At 31.9% G+C, this 20,557-nt stretch overlaps 2 protein-coding genes across 3 annotated transcripts; both read right to left on the bottom strand.

Moving 5' to 3' along the window:
- On the bottom strand, nt 399–7,347 carry LOC109360778 (FHA domain-containing protein FHA2-like). Its single transcript, XM_019605896.1, has 4 exons — nt 6,701–7,347; nt 2,478–2,483; nt 1,611–1,768; nt 399–716 (listed from the first exon to the last, which is right to left on the bottom strand). The coding sequence occupies exons 1-4, from the start codon at nt 7,308–7,310 to the stop codon at nt 444–446; spliced, it is 1,047 nt and encodes a 348-aa protein (XP_019461441.1). The 5' UTR covers nt 7,311–7,347; the 3' UTR covers nt 399–443.
- LOC109360775 (FHA domain-containing protein FHA2-like) lies at nt 11,540–16,986 on the bottom strand. Of its 2 annotated transcripts, XM_019605884.1 has the most exons (4): nt 16,240–16,986; nt 13,649–13,806; nt 11,796–12,020; nt 11,540–11,761 (listed from the first exon to the last, which is right to left on the bottom strand). In XM_019605884.1, exons 1-3 carry the CDS (start codon nt 16,889–16,891, stop codon nt 11,811–11,813), a joined length of 1,020 nt encoding a protein of 339 aa, XP_019461429.1. In that variant the 5' UTR covers nt 16,892–16,986; the 3' UTR covers nt 11,540–11,761; nt 11,796–11,810. The 2 variants fall into 2 exon arrangements, with proteins under 2 accessions (XP_019461429.1, XP_019461428.1); XM_019605883.1 differs by having other exon boundaries at nt 11,540–12,020.

Genomic DNA, 20,557 nt, shown 5'->3' with positions numbered 1-20,557 from the left:
TATTAAAAACCCTTATAAAATCCATGTTCATTAATATCACCATTTCTCAATGTAAACATACTCTTTTCATATAAATTGAAATATATACTACAACACATTAGAAAACACACACATCATAGATAATGCTTAATTGAAATAAGACAAAGTTTACAATAAGGAACCCCACATAGAAGTGTTCACCAAACTAGGAAAAGATTCACCCACAATGCCACAACCATTGAAATGGATTCCCTATTGCTCTTGAATAAGAAATACTAAGTTCATAGTCTTACTATATTGATCTCAAATTTCATCACCATAGTCTTAAAACACACCAAACCCTAAAATTGGTTTTTAACTTTTTATACTTGCATGCTCAAATCTTAATAAGCTTAAGTCTTAAAACACCAAAACAGTAACACATATCTCTTGCAAATAGTTGTGCATGCATGCATGTAATTTGATCACTTTAAGCAGACAGAGATTGCAACTTCTTTTTCATTAGGTAGTAGCACTCCTGGCATGAGTAAAGGAATCAAGGATTTGTACATTGAATGATGGATCCAATTATAGCCCTTAGGTTTTGTATTGATGTCAAAATGTTCATGGTACTTTCTTAATAGCATGAGTAAACCATACCAAGGTTTTCCTTTGGATTCATGACCAGGCCAATCTTCTGATGTGAGATACTTCTTCACTCTCTTCTGGTGCTGAATATTGCTATATTGCTTCACCAACTATAAAATTATATAAAAGTGAAGCATTAAGATAGTTTAAGTGTATATGTAATATGTTTGCTTTAAATGCATAATAAACTCAAGAAAAAAGGGAAACTAAAATGATACAATGCATGCATAGTTTTTACTTATTTGGAGTGAAAAATGAGTTCGTTTTCCCATTTCGTAAAAAGGGCAACTCGCTACACGAGATTCCTCTTTTTCTAAAAAAATCATGAAAGGAATTGTATTGCTATATGGGATTAGCTAGGAAAGTTATATTATATGTATAGTTTTCAGTTGTTTGGATTGAAAAGAGATGTGACCTTTCCATTTTAAAAAAAAAAACAACTCAATACACGAAATTCCTCGTTTTCTAAAATAATAATATTCATACATTTATATTAGTATATCATAATAGCTTGGAAAGCTTCAAAGTTACATGCATTATATGGAAAGACAAGTTATTGTAACATTGAAAATTGAAATCAGAAGAAATATGAAGTAACATGATAATGATAAAACATATAACTAGACATTGGGATTCCTTAAATACATAGACAATGTAAATGGTTATGCCATGCAGCCAAAGGGTTTGAAAATATTAAGAATTTTATCCAAGTAGTAGCATTACTACATGCCAAAACAAAACAATATCATTATCATATATGCATAATAGAATCCTGTTGAAAGCTACTAAATGGATAAAAGAATCCCCACTGACAAGTTTATAGAAAAAATGAAGTGGATGATCTACAAGGTAGCAATAAATGTTTTAAATTGTAATCCGTAACCTCAATTTCAGTTTTGGGAGTATTCATATCGATATTGCGACCAGAATTATGTCACCATCCTACAATTATGATTCACACAATTTAACTGCAACCATAATTTAAAATACGGGCGAAAACAAACCTCGGCATGGAGTTTCTCTATACGCATCCACTGTCCATGACCAGAAAGATTAGAGAGAATAGTAGCAACGGATAACACTACATTTTGTTCTTCCAACGGCAGAAGCTGAAGGTTATTAGCATCTCCATCTATTTGGGATTTTCCTTTTGATTTCTTATCTGCAGCAACAAACTCATCCACATAAAATACCATACTACAAATTATGACAAAATAATATAATTGCAAAACCATATACACTTTTTCCAAATCCAAGAAAAAGTATCCAAATCCTAAAAAAAATATAAACAAATTTTGAAAGGTACAACTTAGGCTTAATGTAAAATTTTAATTCTTAACTATAAGACTTATGATGTTGTATGAGACTAACGTTAGAGAGTAAAATACAAACAAGAGGGCAAGCTCAACGCAAATACACAAAATAAATAAAGTATTAGGGATGAATACATTAATGATAGAGAAAGTTTAAGTAATACCTATAGTAGAAAATATTGTAAAATAGGACCTTTAGATTACATGTTTTGTGTCGATTAGACATATAGAAACGTAAGTAAGGAGGGTATATAGAATGAAGAGTAACCTAATTGCTAAAAATAGAGTGAGATTAAGAAAGTTTGTAACTGAAACTATCAAAAGGGATTTAAATATTAATAGTTTACCTATAGATATGATGTATAATATAATTTTATAATGTCATTTAGTCGACTAGCCAGGTCTCTGATCACTGCTCGGTTGTCCTTTATGATAATTATCAAGACTGGGGGCCAAAACCTTTTAGGGTTATTGATGCTTGGTTTGAAGAAGTGAAACAAAAAGCACTTCGGGGACATCAACAATAATATTGATTCGGCTGTTACGGGGATTCATGACCTTGACCTCAAGAGTGAAACTATGGACCTTTCTGAAGAGGATCTCAAGATTAGATCGGAGTTGTGGGCGGATCTTTGGCGCGCTCGGTCTCTCTAACAAAACCTTAATTTCCAAAAATCTAGATCTAAATGGCTGAAGGAAGACGACACTAACTCGAAATTTTTTCACGGGCTCATGAACCATAGGAAGAGGCAAAACTCTATTCACGGGCTAAATATTCACAGGCAATGGATTGAAGATGTTCACGGTGTCAAACAGGGGATCCGTAATCCCTTTGAGAACCTTTTTAATGAGCACAACAGGAATCGTCCGACCTTGTCTGGCATCTCTTTTAACCAATTAGATCCTTCGGATAATGTTTTGCTTATTGCTAATTTTGACGAGGAGGAGATTAAAAACGCCATTTGGGACTGTGAGGGCGGTAAGAGTCCTGGAGCTGATGGGTTTAATTTTAAATTTATCAAAGCTTTCTGGCATATCACGAAGGATGACAACATCAAAATGGTTCACGATTTTCATGCTAATGGTAAAATTACTAAGGGTGTCAATTCCTCATTCATATGTTTAATCCCTAAAAAATATAGTCCTCAACTGATTGAGGATTACAGACCAATTTCTCTCATCGGTTGCTTATACATGATGCTTGGTAAGGTTATTAGTGATACCCAATATGCCTTTATGAAAGGAAGACATATTTTGGATGGGGTCGTGATTCTCAATGAAATCATCCATGATGCTAAAATCTAGTTAGCAGTGTGCCATCTTTAAAATCGATTTTGAAAAAGCTTTTGACTCTGTTTCGTGGAGTTTCATTGATCATATGATGTCTCGTTTAGGGTTCTGTCATAAGTGGAGGGATTGGATCATGGAGTGTTTGATTATTGCAAGAATGTCTACTCTGGTCAATGGTAGCCCTACGGAGGAGATCCATCTCCAACGTGGTCTGCGCCAAGGAGACCCCATTTCCCCTTTTCTCTTCCTTATTGTGGCCGAAGGTTTGTCTGGTCTCATGCGTGAAGCTAGCTCTCAAGGTCTCTTCACTCCCTATAAGGTGGGCCTTGTTCATATTGATGACCCTATGATCCAATTTGCTGATGATACAATTCTAGTTGGTGATTGCACTAATCAAAATATTTGGGCTATGAAAAATATTTTGCGGTTATTTGAGCTTTCTTCTGGTCTTAAAATTAACTTCAACAAAAGCAAATTACTTGGCATAAACGTGACTGAGGACCATATTCAAAGTCTGGCTAATTCCCTTCATTGCAAGCTCTCCCCTAACTCTTTCACTTATTTAGGAATTCTTGTGGGTGTGAATCATCATCATGGTGCAACTTGGAAAGCTCTTATCGATAGGATTCGAACCAGACTTTCTTCATGGAATTTGAATCAGATCTACTTTGGGGGTCGCCTCATCTTGGTTAATGATGTCCTCTCAACTCTCACTGTTTACTATTTGTCCTTCTATAAAGCTCCTATTGGTGTTATTCGTTCGATCCAAAAAAATCATAGGGATTTTCTTTGGGGCGGGACTGAGAGTCATAGAAAGATCCCTTAGGTTAAATGGGACAAGGTGTGTACGCCTAAGTCAAAGGGTGGGTTAGGCGTCAAAGATATTCATCTCTTCAATCTCACCCTTCTTGGGAAATGGAACTGGCGTATGCTCACTAAGAAAGATAGTTTATGGTGTAAAGTTTTGTGTTCTAAGTATGGTCAGAATTTTGCTAATGTTAATGGGATTGAGCCTAGGTCTTATTCTACTATCATATCTCTTTGGGCTAGGAATATTGGAAATCTTTACCCTGCTGGGTTTGATAACAATCTTTGGTTTTGGGAATGTATTACTCGCCGTATAGGAGATGAGTCTTTGACCAGATTCTAGCATGACAACTGTGTGGGCCCTATTAATCTATTATCCAGGTTTAGAAGACTTTATTCTCTCAGTGTTAATCCGAACGCTCACATTAGTTACTTAGGAAGTTGGTTCGAAGGAAACTGGGTTTGGAAAATTTATTGGAGACATATTCTTTTTATTTGGGAAACTGATCTAACTGAAACTTTTTTGCAGGTAATTCAAAATGTTGTTGTCTGAGAAAACGTTCTTGATTCTTGGGAATGACGCCACGACAAATCCAACCTTTACTCCATCAAATTTGCTTATGATCTTCTCTTTCAACATCATCATCAACCTTGGACTAGTGATATTAACCATCTTTGTATGTTTTGGAAGTCAAAAGCTCCCTTAAAAGTAAAAGCTTTCGCGTGGAGACTTTTCCAGGATCAGATCCCCATTGTTGATGCTCTTCTCAAGAGGGGAGTCTCTATTGCATATGGAGCGGGAATCTTATGTCCTTTTTGCAACGACCAAGCTGAAACTTCTCAACATCTTTTCTCTTCTGTAACTTCACTTATTCAGTTTGGCAGCTTCTATATAATTGGTTGAATATTCACATAGCACTTCCTCTTCATCTCATTCATCATTTCACTAATAACATGAGCATGATACCACACAGACGTTATTTGAATTATTGGAATATCATTTGGCTCGCTACTATCTGGGCTATCTGGAGGTCTATGAATGACTTTATATTTAATTCAGCGCAACCCTCTCTCGAGAAATTTTTTGAGGTTGCTAGGGTTACTTCTTGGCTTTGGATTAATGGGAAGAGGGGAAAAAATCAGATCTCTTTTTCAGACTGGATAGTAAACCCCATTTTTTGTCTTAATCCTATGTTGTAATGACTTTTAGTTTTTTTTCTTTTGCCCGCTTCTTTCTCTCTTGTAATTATTTTCTCTCTTAATAAAATCTTTTGCCTAAAAATTTTTTAGCCTACTCACCTAATAATAATAAAGCTTTGATATGTGCTGGAGGTAATAATGATTGTGGTGGTGGAGTTTGATAAATAGTAAAAGAAAAAAATGTGATTAATACATGAAAATTCTCATAAAATAATGTGTAAAATTCAATGGTGGATACATTGTCGCAATGCAATGTATACACTTCAATGTAAACCTGATATGTAACAACATATTCACGGTTCAAATATAAATTAAAAACACATAATATAAAACTATTGATGAACATGTTGACATGTATAAGGTTGACAACAAATCTCTGAATATACTATAACACAAGTAGCAATTACAAACAATATCATTTCAGGAGAATACACCAATATCATTAACAAAAACAAAATTCAATTTGAGTCTTTAACAACAAAGAAAACCCACCATGCCAAAAAATCACGTTAGTTACAAGATACTATAGCCATAGGTATTAGTTAGTTTGGCATTTCTTACACTATTAGGATCGTTGTGATTGTGGTTCGTTGAGCTTATCGTAATCATGAACTAAAACTAACATCTCCTATCTCAATGACACGAAAGAGAGGGATATTAAATGAATAAAATTAATATATGGGTGAAATATAATGAAATAGAGCCACTTTGAGGTCTCAGGTTGGGTATGAAGGATCAGAGAAGGAGAATCACTCATTCTTAAAACCAACATTCTTAATACCAAAGTGTCGGATAGGAAAAAGGGGGAGGGGGGAGCTCTCTATTCCTAGTTCTCCTGTAGTTGGATCCTTTGAAACCACAAGAATCCTTAGTTAGAATGAGATTTCAACTCAGCACCTTTTGAGATTTGAGAAGAGTTGATTTTTGGAGAGCACAGTACGATGAAAGTTGTAAGTTGTGTTTACCATATTATCTGGATTTCTTTCATAGAATTCTCCTCATTCGAGTCTGACCGTCTTATTTAAAACTAAGAAGACCCTAAATTGAAATTAAATCATTTTTCATTTTTTTATTCAACCAGATGTTTTACAACCATTAACTCAAATCCATTATTGAATCGAACTCCATTGAAAAGAATGTGGAGGTACTTATGGCAGAACGAGCCGATTTCATCTTTCATAATACATGTATATAGTCTAGCCACAATTGTAATCATGATGTTATTGTAGAGACATCTAAAACCGGAATACTACATCCACAATCATGGTTGCAAAATGTAATTTAAAATACCAATTAACATTCTTTGAAGTTGAATATAGTATATATATATATATATATTGTGCAAGCTAAGGTTAATGGGAAACCTAGCTAACAACTATGGCTACAACATAATTACATAAAATTAACATCAAAGTAAAGAGAGAGTTAGAAACACTAACCCATTCCTCTAACCATCAAATCCTTTCCTCTAGATCTTACTCCACCATATGAGTTATGTTCATACTCACTCACCTTACTCTTCTTCACACTACTTCCATCAACATCAACATCATCATTATCATCCTCACAATAATTTCTCTTTCCTTTCTTCATCACTATGCCAACTTCAGTTGCTGCTGCAGCAGCAGCAGCCAAATGGTAATTATAGTTCAATGCAAAAGCTGATCCATTCACTGGGATTGGCATCACCATGTGGTGTGGACAGTGTTGTGACCCAGAGATTCTCCTAATGGGTAATATAAAGTAGAGTTTTATGTCCCCTATTTGGATTAGATCTTGTGAGTCAAGTTTTATTGGAGGGTTTCCTCTAAGATAAGGGATACCCTTAACGAGACAACCATTTTTGCCAAGAACCTCTAGGGCATAGTGATGGCGAGTGAAGTCAAAGAAGATGCATGCATGGTAGTGTGAGATATTTTTTCCACCACCATGGCTTGAGAGATCAACATCTACAATGCATTTTTTGGAGTTTCGACCTAAGACAATGGAATAGGTTTGCATGTAATATTCGAAATCCTTGCCTTGAAGTTTGGCGAAATTGACTTCTACATCATTATGAAAACTATCATTTCTTGTGATTTGTGTAGTGATCATTGAAAAACAAGATAGAGAGATAGGTAATTGGAATTTGTGAGAGTGAGAGTGAGAGATTTGGTTAGAGATTATTGTAAAGTCTATGAAAGGGAAAGGTGGTGAATGAAAGTAAAATAATATATTTTTAAAATAAATTACTATATTTAAAAACAAAAATACAAGCATGGATTAAATGAAAATACAAATATAATTATTTTGCTTATATTTATGATATCATTTTTGTAAAAAATGTATATTTAGATAGGCAATTTGTTTTAAAATTTAAAATAGTTTTGACAAAATTAAACTATTTACCTTTAAAAAGTGTTTTTTTAGGGGAAATGGGAATTAATGCTTGCTTGTAATTCAACTATTTGTGAAAGAATTTTTAAGACAAATTATTATCTTTTTAAAACCAATTATAAACATTCCTTGAGTAAAAATAAAAAAGTTAACAACTTTTTATTTATGAAAATGATATGTTCAATTTGTTTTTAAAAAATTAAAATGAATTTAACCAAATAAAACCTTTTTTACATTTGAAATTTTTTTTAATGATTATAATTTTTTGTTAAATTAGTAATACCATTAATTTTTGTTAAGAATATTTATAGTAATTTTGCAAGTTAGCTCTTTTTATATTATACCTTTAAAATAAATTTAATACTTCACTTTTTATTGTAAGATTTAGTGCATGCTTGGTAAGTCCTAAATTTGTAAGATTTTGATTATTTTTTGAAAAAAAAGCTTAACATGTAAACTATGTATGTTTGGCAACCAATTGAAATTAAAAACTCAACTTTTTTGAAAGAAAAAAAAACCAAAAGTAGAAGCTCCAAAATCATAGGTTGATTATTTTTTGTTAGTTTTTTTACCAATTTTTTCACTTCTCATTTTACTCTATTATAACTTTATCTCCCTTTCCCTTTTTACTCTTCTATCAAACTCCATAACTCTTCACATCGTCACTAATAAACTTATTAAAACTTTTGTACAAAATTCAACATTTTTCTATTATTTATTTTGTATAATTCAAGTTTAGCAACTTCTATTTATTTGTATGTCATGTTGTTTTTTAATATTGGTATTCATTTTTATATTATATTTTATTTCAATATATTTTTTAGCCTTTGTTATACGATATTAAAAATTTATTGTAAAAATATATCATTGTAAATATTAAAAAAAATAGTGTAAAAACAACCAAAATAATAATAACACAAATAAATAATCTCATACCATTTTCTATAATTTACTATCTAATTTTTTTTTTATCTTAAACAAAACAAATTAGTTTTTCAGATAATGTAAGCAAATATAAACAAATTGCAATCTCATAGTTTAGTATTTTGTATATAAGAGTATTGACCATACGATACCAGTTTTTAAGCCGTGCTATGCACATATCTTAAATATTTTAATGTTATTTTATATGATTTATTATTTCAATATTTACTTATGTGCTTTATTTGGTCTTTTAGAAATAATATGAATTTTTTAAAATGTATAATTATAAAATTTATTTTTTATTTTTATTTTTTCAGAATTTGTACTTTTAGCTGTTTGCAAGTAATGTTTAAAGGAATAGGTTATGTTGATTAGAATGTGACTCTTTCTTAATAGTCTACATTTTCAAAGGAATATCCAAGCCACCTTTAAAATTGGTCAATAAATGGAACTTCTATAAAGACATAATGACTTTTATCATAATGCCTTTTATACAAATCCAAGTCACTACATTTATACGGAATGAAACTTTTGTGCCGATAAATTAGCTAATTTTAGTATCTCTTCCAAATGTATTAGTTCTGGGAGTGAAATCCCTTCCTTCACCTCTTAATATATTGGTGGGGTGCTGTTGCACTAGTTATTTTAAAAAAAGTGATGTTTAGCCAAAATTTATGTTTGCTAGTAATAAATAAACTATATTTTTTCATCATTTTAATTGGGAGACAACAATTAAAACTACAATATACACATTATTTTGTAGAAGACTTTTGATTCAAGTTTTAGGTATAAGATTTTTGCATTCTTTCATGAACCACATAAATTTCTTCATTTTGTAGTTTTATTAGAGTAGCATTTATGTGGAGAATAAATTTCTACATTTTCTACCACAAGTATCATTTAATTATAACATTTTTAAAATAAATGAATTGCTAATTATACAATAATAGTCAAGCCTTTTCCTATCAGGTGGGGTCCAACTATACTAAAAAATTAAAAGGAATTATTTGAAGAAGTTGATAAATAATCTAATGAAGATAGAAAATATTGAAGAATAACTTTAAAAAAGTCATAAATTTTTTAAAGCATTTTGATTGGATAAATACTCCAGAGGAAATTTATCATAGAATTTGGGATCCTAATATAAAACAAGTTTTAAAAATATGAATAATGATAACAAATCTGGGATCCTATAATCTTGAAGTAGTAGAAAATTATAACATATATAAAGTATTTAATTAAAAAATTAATTTATAATTATATCTATATCTATCAAGTGAGTATTATGATACTCATATATACTCGTAAACTTATATTTTTTTGGATGTCGATATGTCAGATATTTTTATCATCCTTATATATAATAGATAAGTAAGTAGGTAGGGTTGTAGAAGATACATATGAGCATGTGTGTTCAAACCGATAGACAACTCCCACGTTAAAAAACTTTGCCTATGAAAATATTAAAGAGTAAGTTAGTATGTCTTAAATAAAAAAATATCATTTAAGAATAACTTATAAATATGCCTTAAATAAAAAAATAAAACTTTAGTTCTATATATGATTTTCCTTTTGCCAAAATAGTATGTTAAAAAACAGTTTTGATTTTTAAATTCGTAAATAAAATATGGAGTGAATACATGATTTGGTATTTAAAAAATTTCACATATAGCATTTTTTATTCCCGAAAAAGTAAAATTTTAAATTAATAGTTAAAAATCGTGAATATGAATTAAAATAGTCCATAACATATGTCATAAAATGCTAAAAAATAACTAATTAGATTCACATTTGATATTTTTGAGACTATTTGGAGTTTTTCAAATTTTCAGGGACAAATTAATACTCAAAAAAATTTCACCAGACCAAAATAGATTTTTACTCTAAAATATATTTAACCAAGATAAATTATTAGCTTTTACAATGGATTTTTTACTTTGATTTTTTTTCTTCGAAATTATTATCATTTATTAAGGATAATTGTACTATTTTTTTAAGCTTAGGGATTATTAGGTTGCACCATCAAAGGCAATTCAAAAAATTAACCCGTTTTTATTATAAAAATTAATATTTCACTATTCGAGAGTTGACCATATTGGATATGGTGTAATTTTTTTTCAATTGTGTTTCTTACTAATTTTGATAATTCTACAATAAATTGATATTTTCATAAGTTTGCATGTTAATCTAGTTTTTCTTTTAATTCAATAAGAATAAAAGTCGGTTGCAAACAAAGGTAAATTGTATATATGTCCCACTTATACAGAGAAAAATAAATTGTAGGGTGTTACATATTTTTTTCCTTGTACAATCTTATCTTCCAACAAACAATGAAACCATTTCCAGTATTGGAACTCATGATTTTCAGATCATAAAACAAACAATCTTATCATTGTGCCGATACTCAGATCAATACGATTTAATTATAAGAAAGTAATATCCTATTCCACTAGTATACCTTCATGAATCACACTGATACACTTCAGAAGATATTAGTTAATTCATGTAGATTAAACTGTGTGCAATGCACATTATATACTTTGAAACTGACCTTGCACCAATTTTTCATATTGCACAAATTGGATTGGGTTTGATAACTCCTTGTTTTGATAAAGGCACCACCCCTGCTTCCATAAATATTCTAGACTAAATATACATTTCAATTTCTCATATTTTTCGACTTTACTAGTTTAGTTTTTCAAAAATTGACAAACATAAACTGATCCCAAAATTTTAAATATGTCAAATTAGACATTTTTACAATGTTTTACATCACCTAATAGAGAGACTAATTTGATCCATATTTTTTTCAATTCTTAAAGGACCAAATTGGTAAGATCGAAAAACATAAGGGACTGAAATTAATATTTAAGCAATATTTTATCACACACATGCATGAAATGGACTTTTGATCTTTTATTTTTGCCTGTGGCAATAGTACAAATTTCTCAATCCCCTAGTTCTATTAATCTACAAATCAATGTGCAGTTAATCAGAAGTTTATACTAGCAAACTTGTTTATGAAGACCAAGGCAAAAATTTTAGTCTCAACAAGACAGTTTCATTACCATAGATTGTGCTAAGAGATAAACTCTAACATACAACAGCCCAGAAAAGGGTGCATTTTCTGATGTTTAGTATGGAAAGTTTGTAAAGCAAAAAAGTAGCATTGAGGACCCTATAACAAAAATACAACATAAGTATAATTTTGTACAGAGATAACAATTCTGTTATAATTCATAAAACTGCACTTGAAGTTAACACTGTCAAAGAAGTAACCAGTGATGAGATATTTCATGAGAGCAGAGAGACCAGAGAAACAAATTCTAAGGTGACCCTGCCCTTAGACCTTGTGTTGATGACAAAGTGCTCAGGGTACTTTCTTAATAGCATGAGTAAACCATACCAAGGCTTCCCTTTGGATTCAGGACCAGGCCACTCTTCTGATGTGAGATACCTCCTCACTCTACTGTGGTGCCAGATACTGCTATATTGCTCCACCAGCTAGACAATAAAAGAAAAAAGGATACATGACACAGGATCATATTACAAGTTGACAATAGTTACTGAAGCTTCAAAATTACATTATTAGCACTTTCAGATAACACAGCTTATTGTAATATGACAATTGAAATCCAAAGAAATATCAACAATCAAGCCTTTATCCTACTAACTACAAAGTGAGATCGACTACATAGATCGGATGATGACATAATGCTTAAATCAGAAGAAATATCAACAACTAATTTATGAGTAAATATTCATTTCAGTCCCTAATGTTTTCGACCTTACTAGTTTGGTCCCTTAAAAATTCAAAACCAAAAAATAGTCCCCAAAATTTTCAAATGCATTTCAAATTAGTCCATTTTGGGGTTAAAGTAGTCTCTATCGGGTGTTATAAAACATACAAAAAATGATTATTTTAACCCACATTTTGGGTTTTTCAATTTTTAAGGGACCAAACTGATAAGGTCGAAAAACATGAGGGACTGAAATGAGTATTTACTCTTAATTAATATATGCCTGATAATGATAAAATGGATAATTACACCCTGGTACTCCTAAAATACATAGACTAAGGTAAGTTGTTTTGTCAACATAACATCATTTCTACATCATTTCTGTATGCCCATGGGCTTGAAATTTCAAGAGCTTTAGTTGATCCAAGCACAATTGGGTACAAAATGGATAAAAATAGATATAGAATTGCTAATATAAAGAACAAGGCATTACCATTCCTATATGCATAACAGAATCCGAGTGGATGCTACTAAATGAATAAAAAATTTCCAGTACTGTGGCAAGTTTATAAAAAATGAAATGAATGATGGAAAATTCTAGCATGTCTGGATTGAGTCAGAGCATGCCATGCTCTAGGCTTCCGAAATCATTGATTTATTATTAAAAAAATTGAACCACTAATATTAAAAGATAAAAAATCCTAAATGATAACATTGACATTTTGTTCTCTTTCCTTCCTAACTAAACCAACTCCAGCATTGTCATCTCCGATCACCACCCTTCTCTGCAATGGTCCGACCATTGTCATTCATTCTCTATCTTCCTCACCGCCATCACAACAACAATCCCAATTATGATAACAATTGTCTAATTTATTTTGATATAACAAGAGGGTGAACTTGGCGCAATGGTAACATTGTTGCTTAGTGACCATGAAGTCACAAGTTCAAATCCTAGAAGCAACCTCTCCGCTTGTGGAGGTAAGACTACATCTACCGTCCGCATACCTCACTAAGTGGGAGCCTCATGCCCTGAGCCTCCCTTTTCTTTTTAACTTGTTTATGCTCAATGGTATTTGTTGAAACTGGGAAGGTGGTTAAACTGTGTTAATTACAAAATTATTTATATTGCATTGCATTATGCATTCATTTAATTGAAATTAAACTTGCTTTAGCTTGTGTGCCATTCTTGGGATATAATAGATTAGAAAATATCAGAACAAGACAAATATTGACTTATGAAAGAAAACGTTGACCTTTGCGGAATTTTGTAACGATAAAGTAAGGTAATAAGGGGTTTTCACAGTGAAAATTAGACTGGTGCGTGAAAAAGAAAACTCCAGTCGGTGCATAATCTACAAAGTAGCAACCTAAATAATGGTCAGAACAAACCTCTGCATGAAGTTTCTCCATAGGCATCCACTCTCCAGGACCGCAAAGATCAGAGAGAACAGTAGCTACAGATGACACTACACCCTTTTCTTCCAACTGATGAAGCTGAAGATTATCAGCATCTCGATCTATTCGAGATCTTCCTTCTGGCTTCTTATCTGCAGTAACCAACTCGTCCAAATAAAAATACCACACTACAAACTTTGAGACTATTCATGTAGAATAGAAGTTGGAATCAATGCAAAAGCATACATAATTGCAGTAACATCAATAAATAAAAAAATACACAAGTTGTACTGTGCATGGACATCCTGTCACCAATATGCAAAGGGAACGGGCATGCTTCTATTTTTTGTTTAAATATTTCTTAGCAGGATTTATTATCCCGACTTGGATGAACTTTCCAAAATTATCTTCATAATATTCTTCTTTTTTGCAAATAACAGGACTTCCATGTTTTAATGATTTCAAAACCAAAAACTCTTATCTGTTTGGTTTATTTTAATTTAATTTCCTCAAAGCATTGAATGGGGAGAAATTATTTGGATAAACCCATATTTAAAAATGAGTCATGACAGAAGCAGATCAATTATGAGTTCTGAGCTTCAAGAGGGAACAATAACTTTCCCACCCTATTTTTACCTACACTCATTGACCAGTCATAGTGTAACTGCAGTATCCCTACATGTCCTTTATGCAGTTATCTTTTCTGTGAAACTTAAACTAATCTATTTTCTAAGTAATTCATAGTTTAAGTGTTCGGATAGAAGGGTAATTAGAAATGGTTGGATAAGTTATTTAGTTGGAGTTGATTCAGTTGAATAAGGGGAGCGAAGCATTCACTCAATGGAGTCCAGTATCAGGGAATAAGCAGAAAGCAGAGACACAAACCACAATTCTGGGACTATTGACACTGAATTCCAGTCTTGGTCAAGAACGGTGGAATCGCCAAATTTCATTCTCAGCATCCCTATTATCACAGGCGTTCAAGAAACCCACATCCACAGTTTCAGCTAAGGTTGGAGTTGCAGTTACTGTTAACTAGAGCAGGAATGTGGATGAATGATCACTGCAAGGTCACCGCAGCCACCTTGTGGAGGGGAACGGCACCAGTCTGAGTGCTCTAAGTGTTGTCCACATATCCTCCAATGAGGAACAGTTCCAAACCATAACAATTAACAAACTTCTCACTATTCTCAAGGAAACTGAAATTTCCAAATAAGATCTTAACAGCCTAGCTAAATTTCAAGAATATTAGTTCACTATAAAACAGGCAAACGAGCCTTCTCCCAAAAAACAAAAACAACAAAATTGTATCTTCCTTCAGGAAATTGAATAGTAAGACTCATTTAGAGGGGAACTCAAGATAGTAAACAGAAACCATGTACATATCCAACCACATTCCATTACATCCCAGAAGGGAACCAAACAGTAGATCACCAAAAACATAGATGTACATATTTAACAGAAAGAAAAGATTTTAAATGATGCAGTAAAATAACATGGAGCATATACATTGAGGAAATGTATATGGATTTTTGTTACACTGCCAAGGTTTTTAGCTTTTAGTGGATGCGAACAGCAGCATCGTTAAGTGAACTCTGAGGCTATCATCTATTGGAGAAGCTTAGTAGACATCTCTGACATTGAAAGTGAAGCAAAAAACATAGATCTTAGAAGGCAGAATGACATCAATGCCTCAAAAGTTTCATAAAACCATTTCCATTGCAAGAATGCCTAGAGAGAACCAAAACTACAAGTACAAAAACAAACAAGTCTAATCCCACTAGGTGGGGTTGGCTATCATAATGTTTTATCATAAATCATGTTCATCGCTCCAAATCCTCCATATGAATGGCAACATATCCATCATTAAAAAGATTACTAAAAATTACAAATATGCACCCATTATAAAATTCAATGATGGATACATTGCCAGTTTGTCATAATGCCACAGTTCAACACAAACACGATACAGTCACAACATAGCCACCATTCAAACATTAATTTAAAATACTTCTGTATATATAGACAGGGTTCAACATAAATCTCATGCATATAATAACATAACTAAACTACAAGCCATATCCTTTCGAGCAAACACAGGCATCTCATAAAAACATTGACTGAATCCTAAACAACCCAAAAACAACAAAGAAAAGTCACCAAACCACAAAGCACGGCCAAATACGGCCACAATATTGCAGTTATGGTGGCTGCCCCAACCTCTTGCAATGTGGTCCCGAATCACAGTGATGCAGACACATTGGACTACATCGAGGCTACATCGGACCGCAACAGGCCACATCAGATTCAAAAACAACTTTTCAAACACAATTTCACACCAAAACAGCTGCAATCGCAAGCGTAATCACAATTTAAAACCATTATGGTCATAGTTACTAAGAACAAACAGGGTAATGTTACATTATACATTATTATAACAAAATTTTCATCACTTTGAACCCGGTATGCAGTAGGCAATGTTAGTGAGCAACACAACAACTAGGGCTAATTGGCTACAACTACAACACAGTTATAACTTACAAAAAAATCAACACACAAATAGAGACAAATTTAGAAACACTAACCCAATCCTCCAGGTAACAAAGCCTTGCCTCCAGAACTAACCCCACCATACCCATAACCTTCATACCCTTCTCTTCTACCCTTCTTCCCACTACTTCCACCAACATCATCATCATCATCATCATACTCATCCTCATAGTACTCCCTCCTTCCCTTCTTCACCATTGCTCCGGCCCCTGCCGCAGCGGCCGCGCTAGCAGCCAAATGGTAATTATAATGTGGCGCCACCGGCCCTCCGGATACTAGGGCCGGCGGAGCCACATGATTCGGGTAATGCCGCGGCCCGGCCGGACCGCCCAAAATGCTCCTCACCGGCAACAGGAAGTAGAATTCTTTGTCCCCAATTTGGAGAAGATCCTGTGAATCGAGCTTCACCGGAGGGTTTCCGGGGAGGTGGAGGACGCCCTCGACGAGGCAGCCGTTTTTGCCGAGGACCTCCAGGGCGAAACGGCGGCGCGTGAAGTCGTAGAAGATGCGCGCGTGGTGGCGCGAGATGTTCATTCCGCCGCCGAGGCTTGAGAGATCGACGTCGACGGTGGATTTTTTGGAGTTGCGGCCGAGGACGATGGAGTAGGTTTGCATGTAATACTCGAAATCTTCGCCTTGGAGTTTGGCGAATCCGGCTTCAACGTCGCCGGTGCTGGCGGTTCCCATGGCGGTGGTGGTCGTCGGAGAACGAAAGAGAAAAACGAGAAATTGGATTTGAACAGAGTTTGCGAAGTGTGTGAAAGGGAAAAGCAAATGAATGTGAAATTCAATTTGTTATTTATAATTAAAAAATAAAAAAAGTGTGGAAGGATTTAAAAATTAAAATCACATTTTTTTAAATAGTGTAATATTTTAAGAAAAAAATATATCTAATAATATTCATATTTAATTATTATTATCTCTTAATTATAAATAAATAATATATTGACATTATATAAACTAGTGTGCAAGGCACTTTCGTGTTTGTGGAACAATATTACGTGTTATTATATATTTTATTTTTTATAATTAGAATATGTTTGTTTAGTGTATTTTATATTATAATTTTTGTGTATTTATGATAATGTATAGTTTAAGGTGAGAGATGTGATTAATTAATATGTTAGTAATGATTAATTAGGATTATATGGTTTTTTTGTAAAAATTAAATAATGTCAATGGCAAAATAGAAAGTAAAAATTACACTATAGTAAAAATTACATCATATTTTACCTTTATATATATATAGTATAGATATTACATGAAATTATGCTAAGTTTATATGCGTATAGGAAAGGGTTTACCAACTTCATCGTCAAGTTATGAATACTCAATTCTTGTTATTTTATATCCATATTCCTCCTTAAAAATCTCTCCTTCCTCGACTATTTAGTGCACTCATTTACCTATTTGTATTGATAATACATTTACTAATTGAACTCAGACTAAATTTCACCAAGAACCATTTATAAAAATCTTTTTTTATTACACTTATCATTTCAAGTTTTCGGTCAAACTAATGGATTAACTCAAATAGTTGATGAGAGAAAATTGATGTATTGGTCTTCGACAAATTGACAAGACAAATTTCTATAAACATGTTTATCCAATTGACATTTTTAAGGAAATTAATATTAGATTTATTGAATTTCTAACAGTTTGATAGTAAGATTTGTCATCGGGTTTATAGAATGTCCACTTTATAAAATCTCTAAGAGATAAAAAAACATTTTTAAAGCTTCTTCTTGGTCCCAAGACAAATGGGGTGACAAAGAGAATTTTTCTTCCCTAATTGAATCATTACTAGAATTCATATGTAGCTATTAAATCATTTCCGAAATAATGAGGTAGATAATATAAATCTTATTTCTCAAAAATGGCATTCCTTTAGAGGTCAATATTCACCCCATGTAGTTCAACTCAAGTTCATGACTCTTAGCCTTGTTTTCTTCTCATGAAGATGAGCCTCTAATCAAATTTCATTGTATAATTTTCATATATGCTAATAGCACTATATCATGATAAAAATATTTTGATATGTGTTTATTTCTTGTGTTGAAAATGTGATATAACTTTCTAGATTATTCCACAAAAATGTATGATTTAGACTCCCCTAATGCTCCTTTTAGTTTTTAGCCCCTTATATTACAGTATTTTGTATTAATAATGATAAGGAAGGGTCCATTAATTAGAAGAAAAATGTAACTAAGCAAGTGATACAAACTTTTTTTTGCACTATCAAATATAACCATTCACCATATAAATAAGGAATTAATCATTTTTTGGTGTATGATTATCTCTCTCAATAAGTGCCACTTATAGAAATGAAATCATTGACATTTTGATCTTTATGAGGATTTAGCGTGTTCTTATATCACTAATCAGGATCTTCTATCTCCAAAATTTCATGTCTTCATATCTCAAGTCAATTATATCTCACCAAATAATATAAAAATATTATTTTATGTTTTTTTTCTTTTCCTTCTCAAATATATGTTAATTTTCCATTGAATTGAGACAATGGAATACAAAAGTGGGACAAGTGATCTTCATTTTTTTATGAAAAAGAATATATATATATATATATATGGGGTTAATAAAGAAAAATATATATAACCTTACCACCCATCAAATTAAATTACCCCACCAACTATCACCCCATTAAATATATGTCATCTATCTCTCCCATTTCAACTACTCATTTCTATGTTCTACTAATACCACCATCTTGTTTGGTAACTCTTCTTATTCTCTCTCTTGTTTCAATTCCTCTCTCACTCTAACCTATCAATTGAATTTGCAATAAAGTATCTATTATTCATATTTATAAATTCTTGGGGATGTAAATGTGATTATGAATATGCAATAAATTCTAGTTAAGAGTTTTCATGGAAGAGAAAAACACGTATAAGCCGATAGTGTAAGAGACTATTATATTGTCACCGATATTATTTATTATTCATATTTAATTATCGTTGACTTTAAACTAAAAGTAATACAAATAAATGGTAGATAATGAACTGACAGTCATCTAATTAAAATCACACAAAATTGCTTCACATGTACAAGAATTACTTTATAGAAATATATAATATTTATGCACTGTAAATATAAAGATATATCACTCATTTATATTACTTTTTAAAGAGTCAATAATAATTAAATATGTATGGTAAATGATACAGTAATAATATATAAAACTCTTACACGAGTGCGTACAAGTTTTTCTATTATTATGAAAAAGAAACTAAATTTGCAACCACCATACCTAGTACATAGATAAAGTTAACCAATATTAGGTACAACTTCTATCAAAAAGGAGAAAACAGCAAGACATTTCAAAGTTATAGGAATAATGAAAGTCAACAAATGTAGACAACATTATCAATGAATTTAAGTTAGAGAGACAAGAAATATGTGTCCAAGAAACTCATGTACACTTGCTAGCAAAAGAAGGATATTGGGCATTTAATAAAGATATAAGGTTAGAAAAATAAAAAACTAAGATGTGTTAATGTTTATTTAATATGAGTTATTTTCAATTTTAACATTAAAGTCTTGAATCTTGATTGATATGTATGACTCGAATGTAAGATCTTGTTTAAAGGGAAAAAAAAAATATATATATATAAAAGAAAGGGATCCGGTTACACCCAATTTAAGTTATACTTGTTACACTCAATCTCAACCAATTCATTTTCTTAAATCTAAATGACCAAATGGGTGAATGAAATAAATGATGAGAGAGAAAAAGAGAAATTTTAAACAAATTTTAAGTTTTATCCATTTGGTTCGTTTGATCAAAGAAAATGAATGGCTGAGATTGAATATAACTAGTGTAACTTAAATTGAGTGTAAATAGATCTCTCATATATATATATATATATATATATATCATTTTTGCTTATCATATCTCACTCAGCTTGTGCACGTTATTTATTTTATTAAGAATATTGTGTTGGGAGCAATTAAAATATGATAATGCATTTTTTTCATTTGAAATCATAATCGTTAAATGTTACAAATCAACAAGATATTGGTTTAGTGGTGTATAATCATACTAGATCTCCAAAATTAAAAGTTCGATTACTGAGAATGATACTTATTGGGAGCAACCACGAAACTCTAAACCTTATCCAAAATAGTGAAGGAATACCCATTTGTTGCCAATCCTTAACCCTCATATTTGCTCCCAATCCTTACACTCTTCACCATATTTTGTTAGCTATTTGTTTAATCCTGATTTTGATATTTAATTTATAAACATCACTTTATGTTTTATCTTTAGAATGTTATGATTATCCATTTGCGAGTTTCAATGGGGGTGATAATAACATTTAAATGATAAAAACT

This window comes from Lupinus angustifolius, chromosome LG11 (genome assembly GCF_001865875.1).
Source record: "Lupinus angustifolius cultivar Tanjil chromosome LG11, LupAngTanjil_v1.0, whole genome shotgun sequence".
Taxonomy (NCBI): Eukaryota; Viridiplantae; Streptophyta; class Magnoliopsida; order Fabales; family Fabaceae; genus Lupinus; species Lupinus angustifolius.
Note: the sequence above shows the minus strand (reverse complement) of the source record. Positions and strands in the feature narration are given on the sequence as shown.

Excerpts from the sequence above, each read along its gene's own strand:
- LOC109360778 (XM_019605896.1), bottom strand. The coding sequence starts at position 7,310 with ATGATCACTACACAAATCACAAGAAATGATAGTTTTCATAATGATGTA. Across the intron at positions 717-1,610 it reads TAGAGAAACTCCATGCCGAG|TTGGTGAAGCAATATAGCAA; the intron begins GTTTGTTTTCGC and ends ATAATTTTATAG.
- LOC109360775 (XM_019605883.1), bottom strand. The coding sequence starts at position 16,891 with ATGGGAACCGCCAGCACCGGCGACGTTGAAGCCGGATTCGCCAAACTC. Across the intron at positions 13,807-16,239 it reads TTTGTTACCTGGAGGATTGG|ATAAGAAGCCAGAAGGAAGA; the intron begins GTTAGTGTTTCT and ends TGGTTACTGCAG. Across the intron at positions 12,021-13,648 it reads TGGAGAAACTTCATGCAGAG|CTGGTGGAGCAATATAGCAG; the intron begins GTTTGTTCTGAC and ends TTTATTGTCTAG.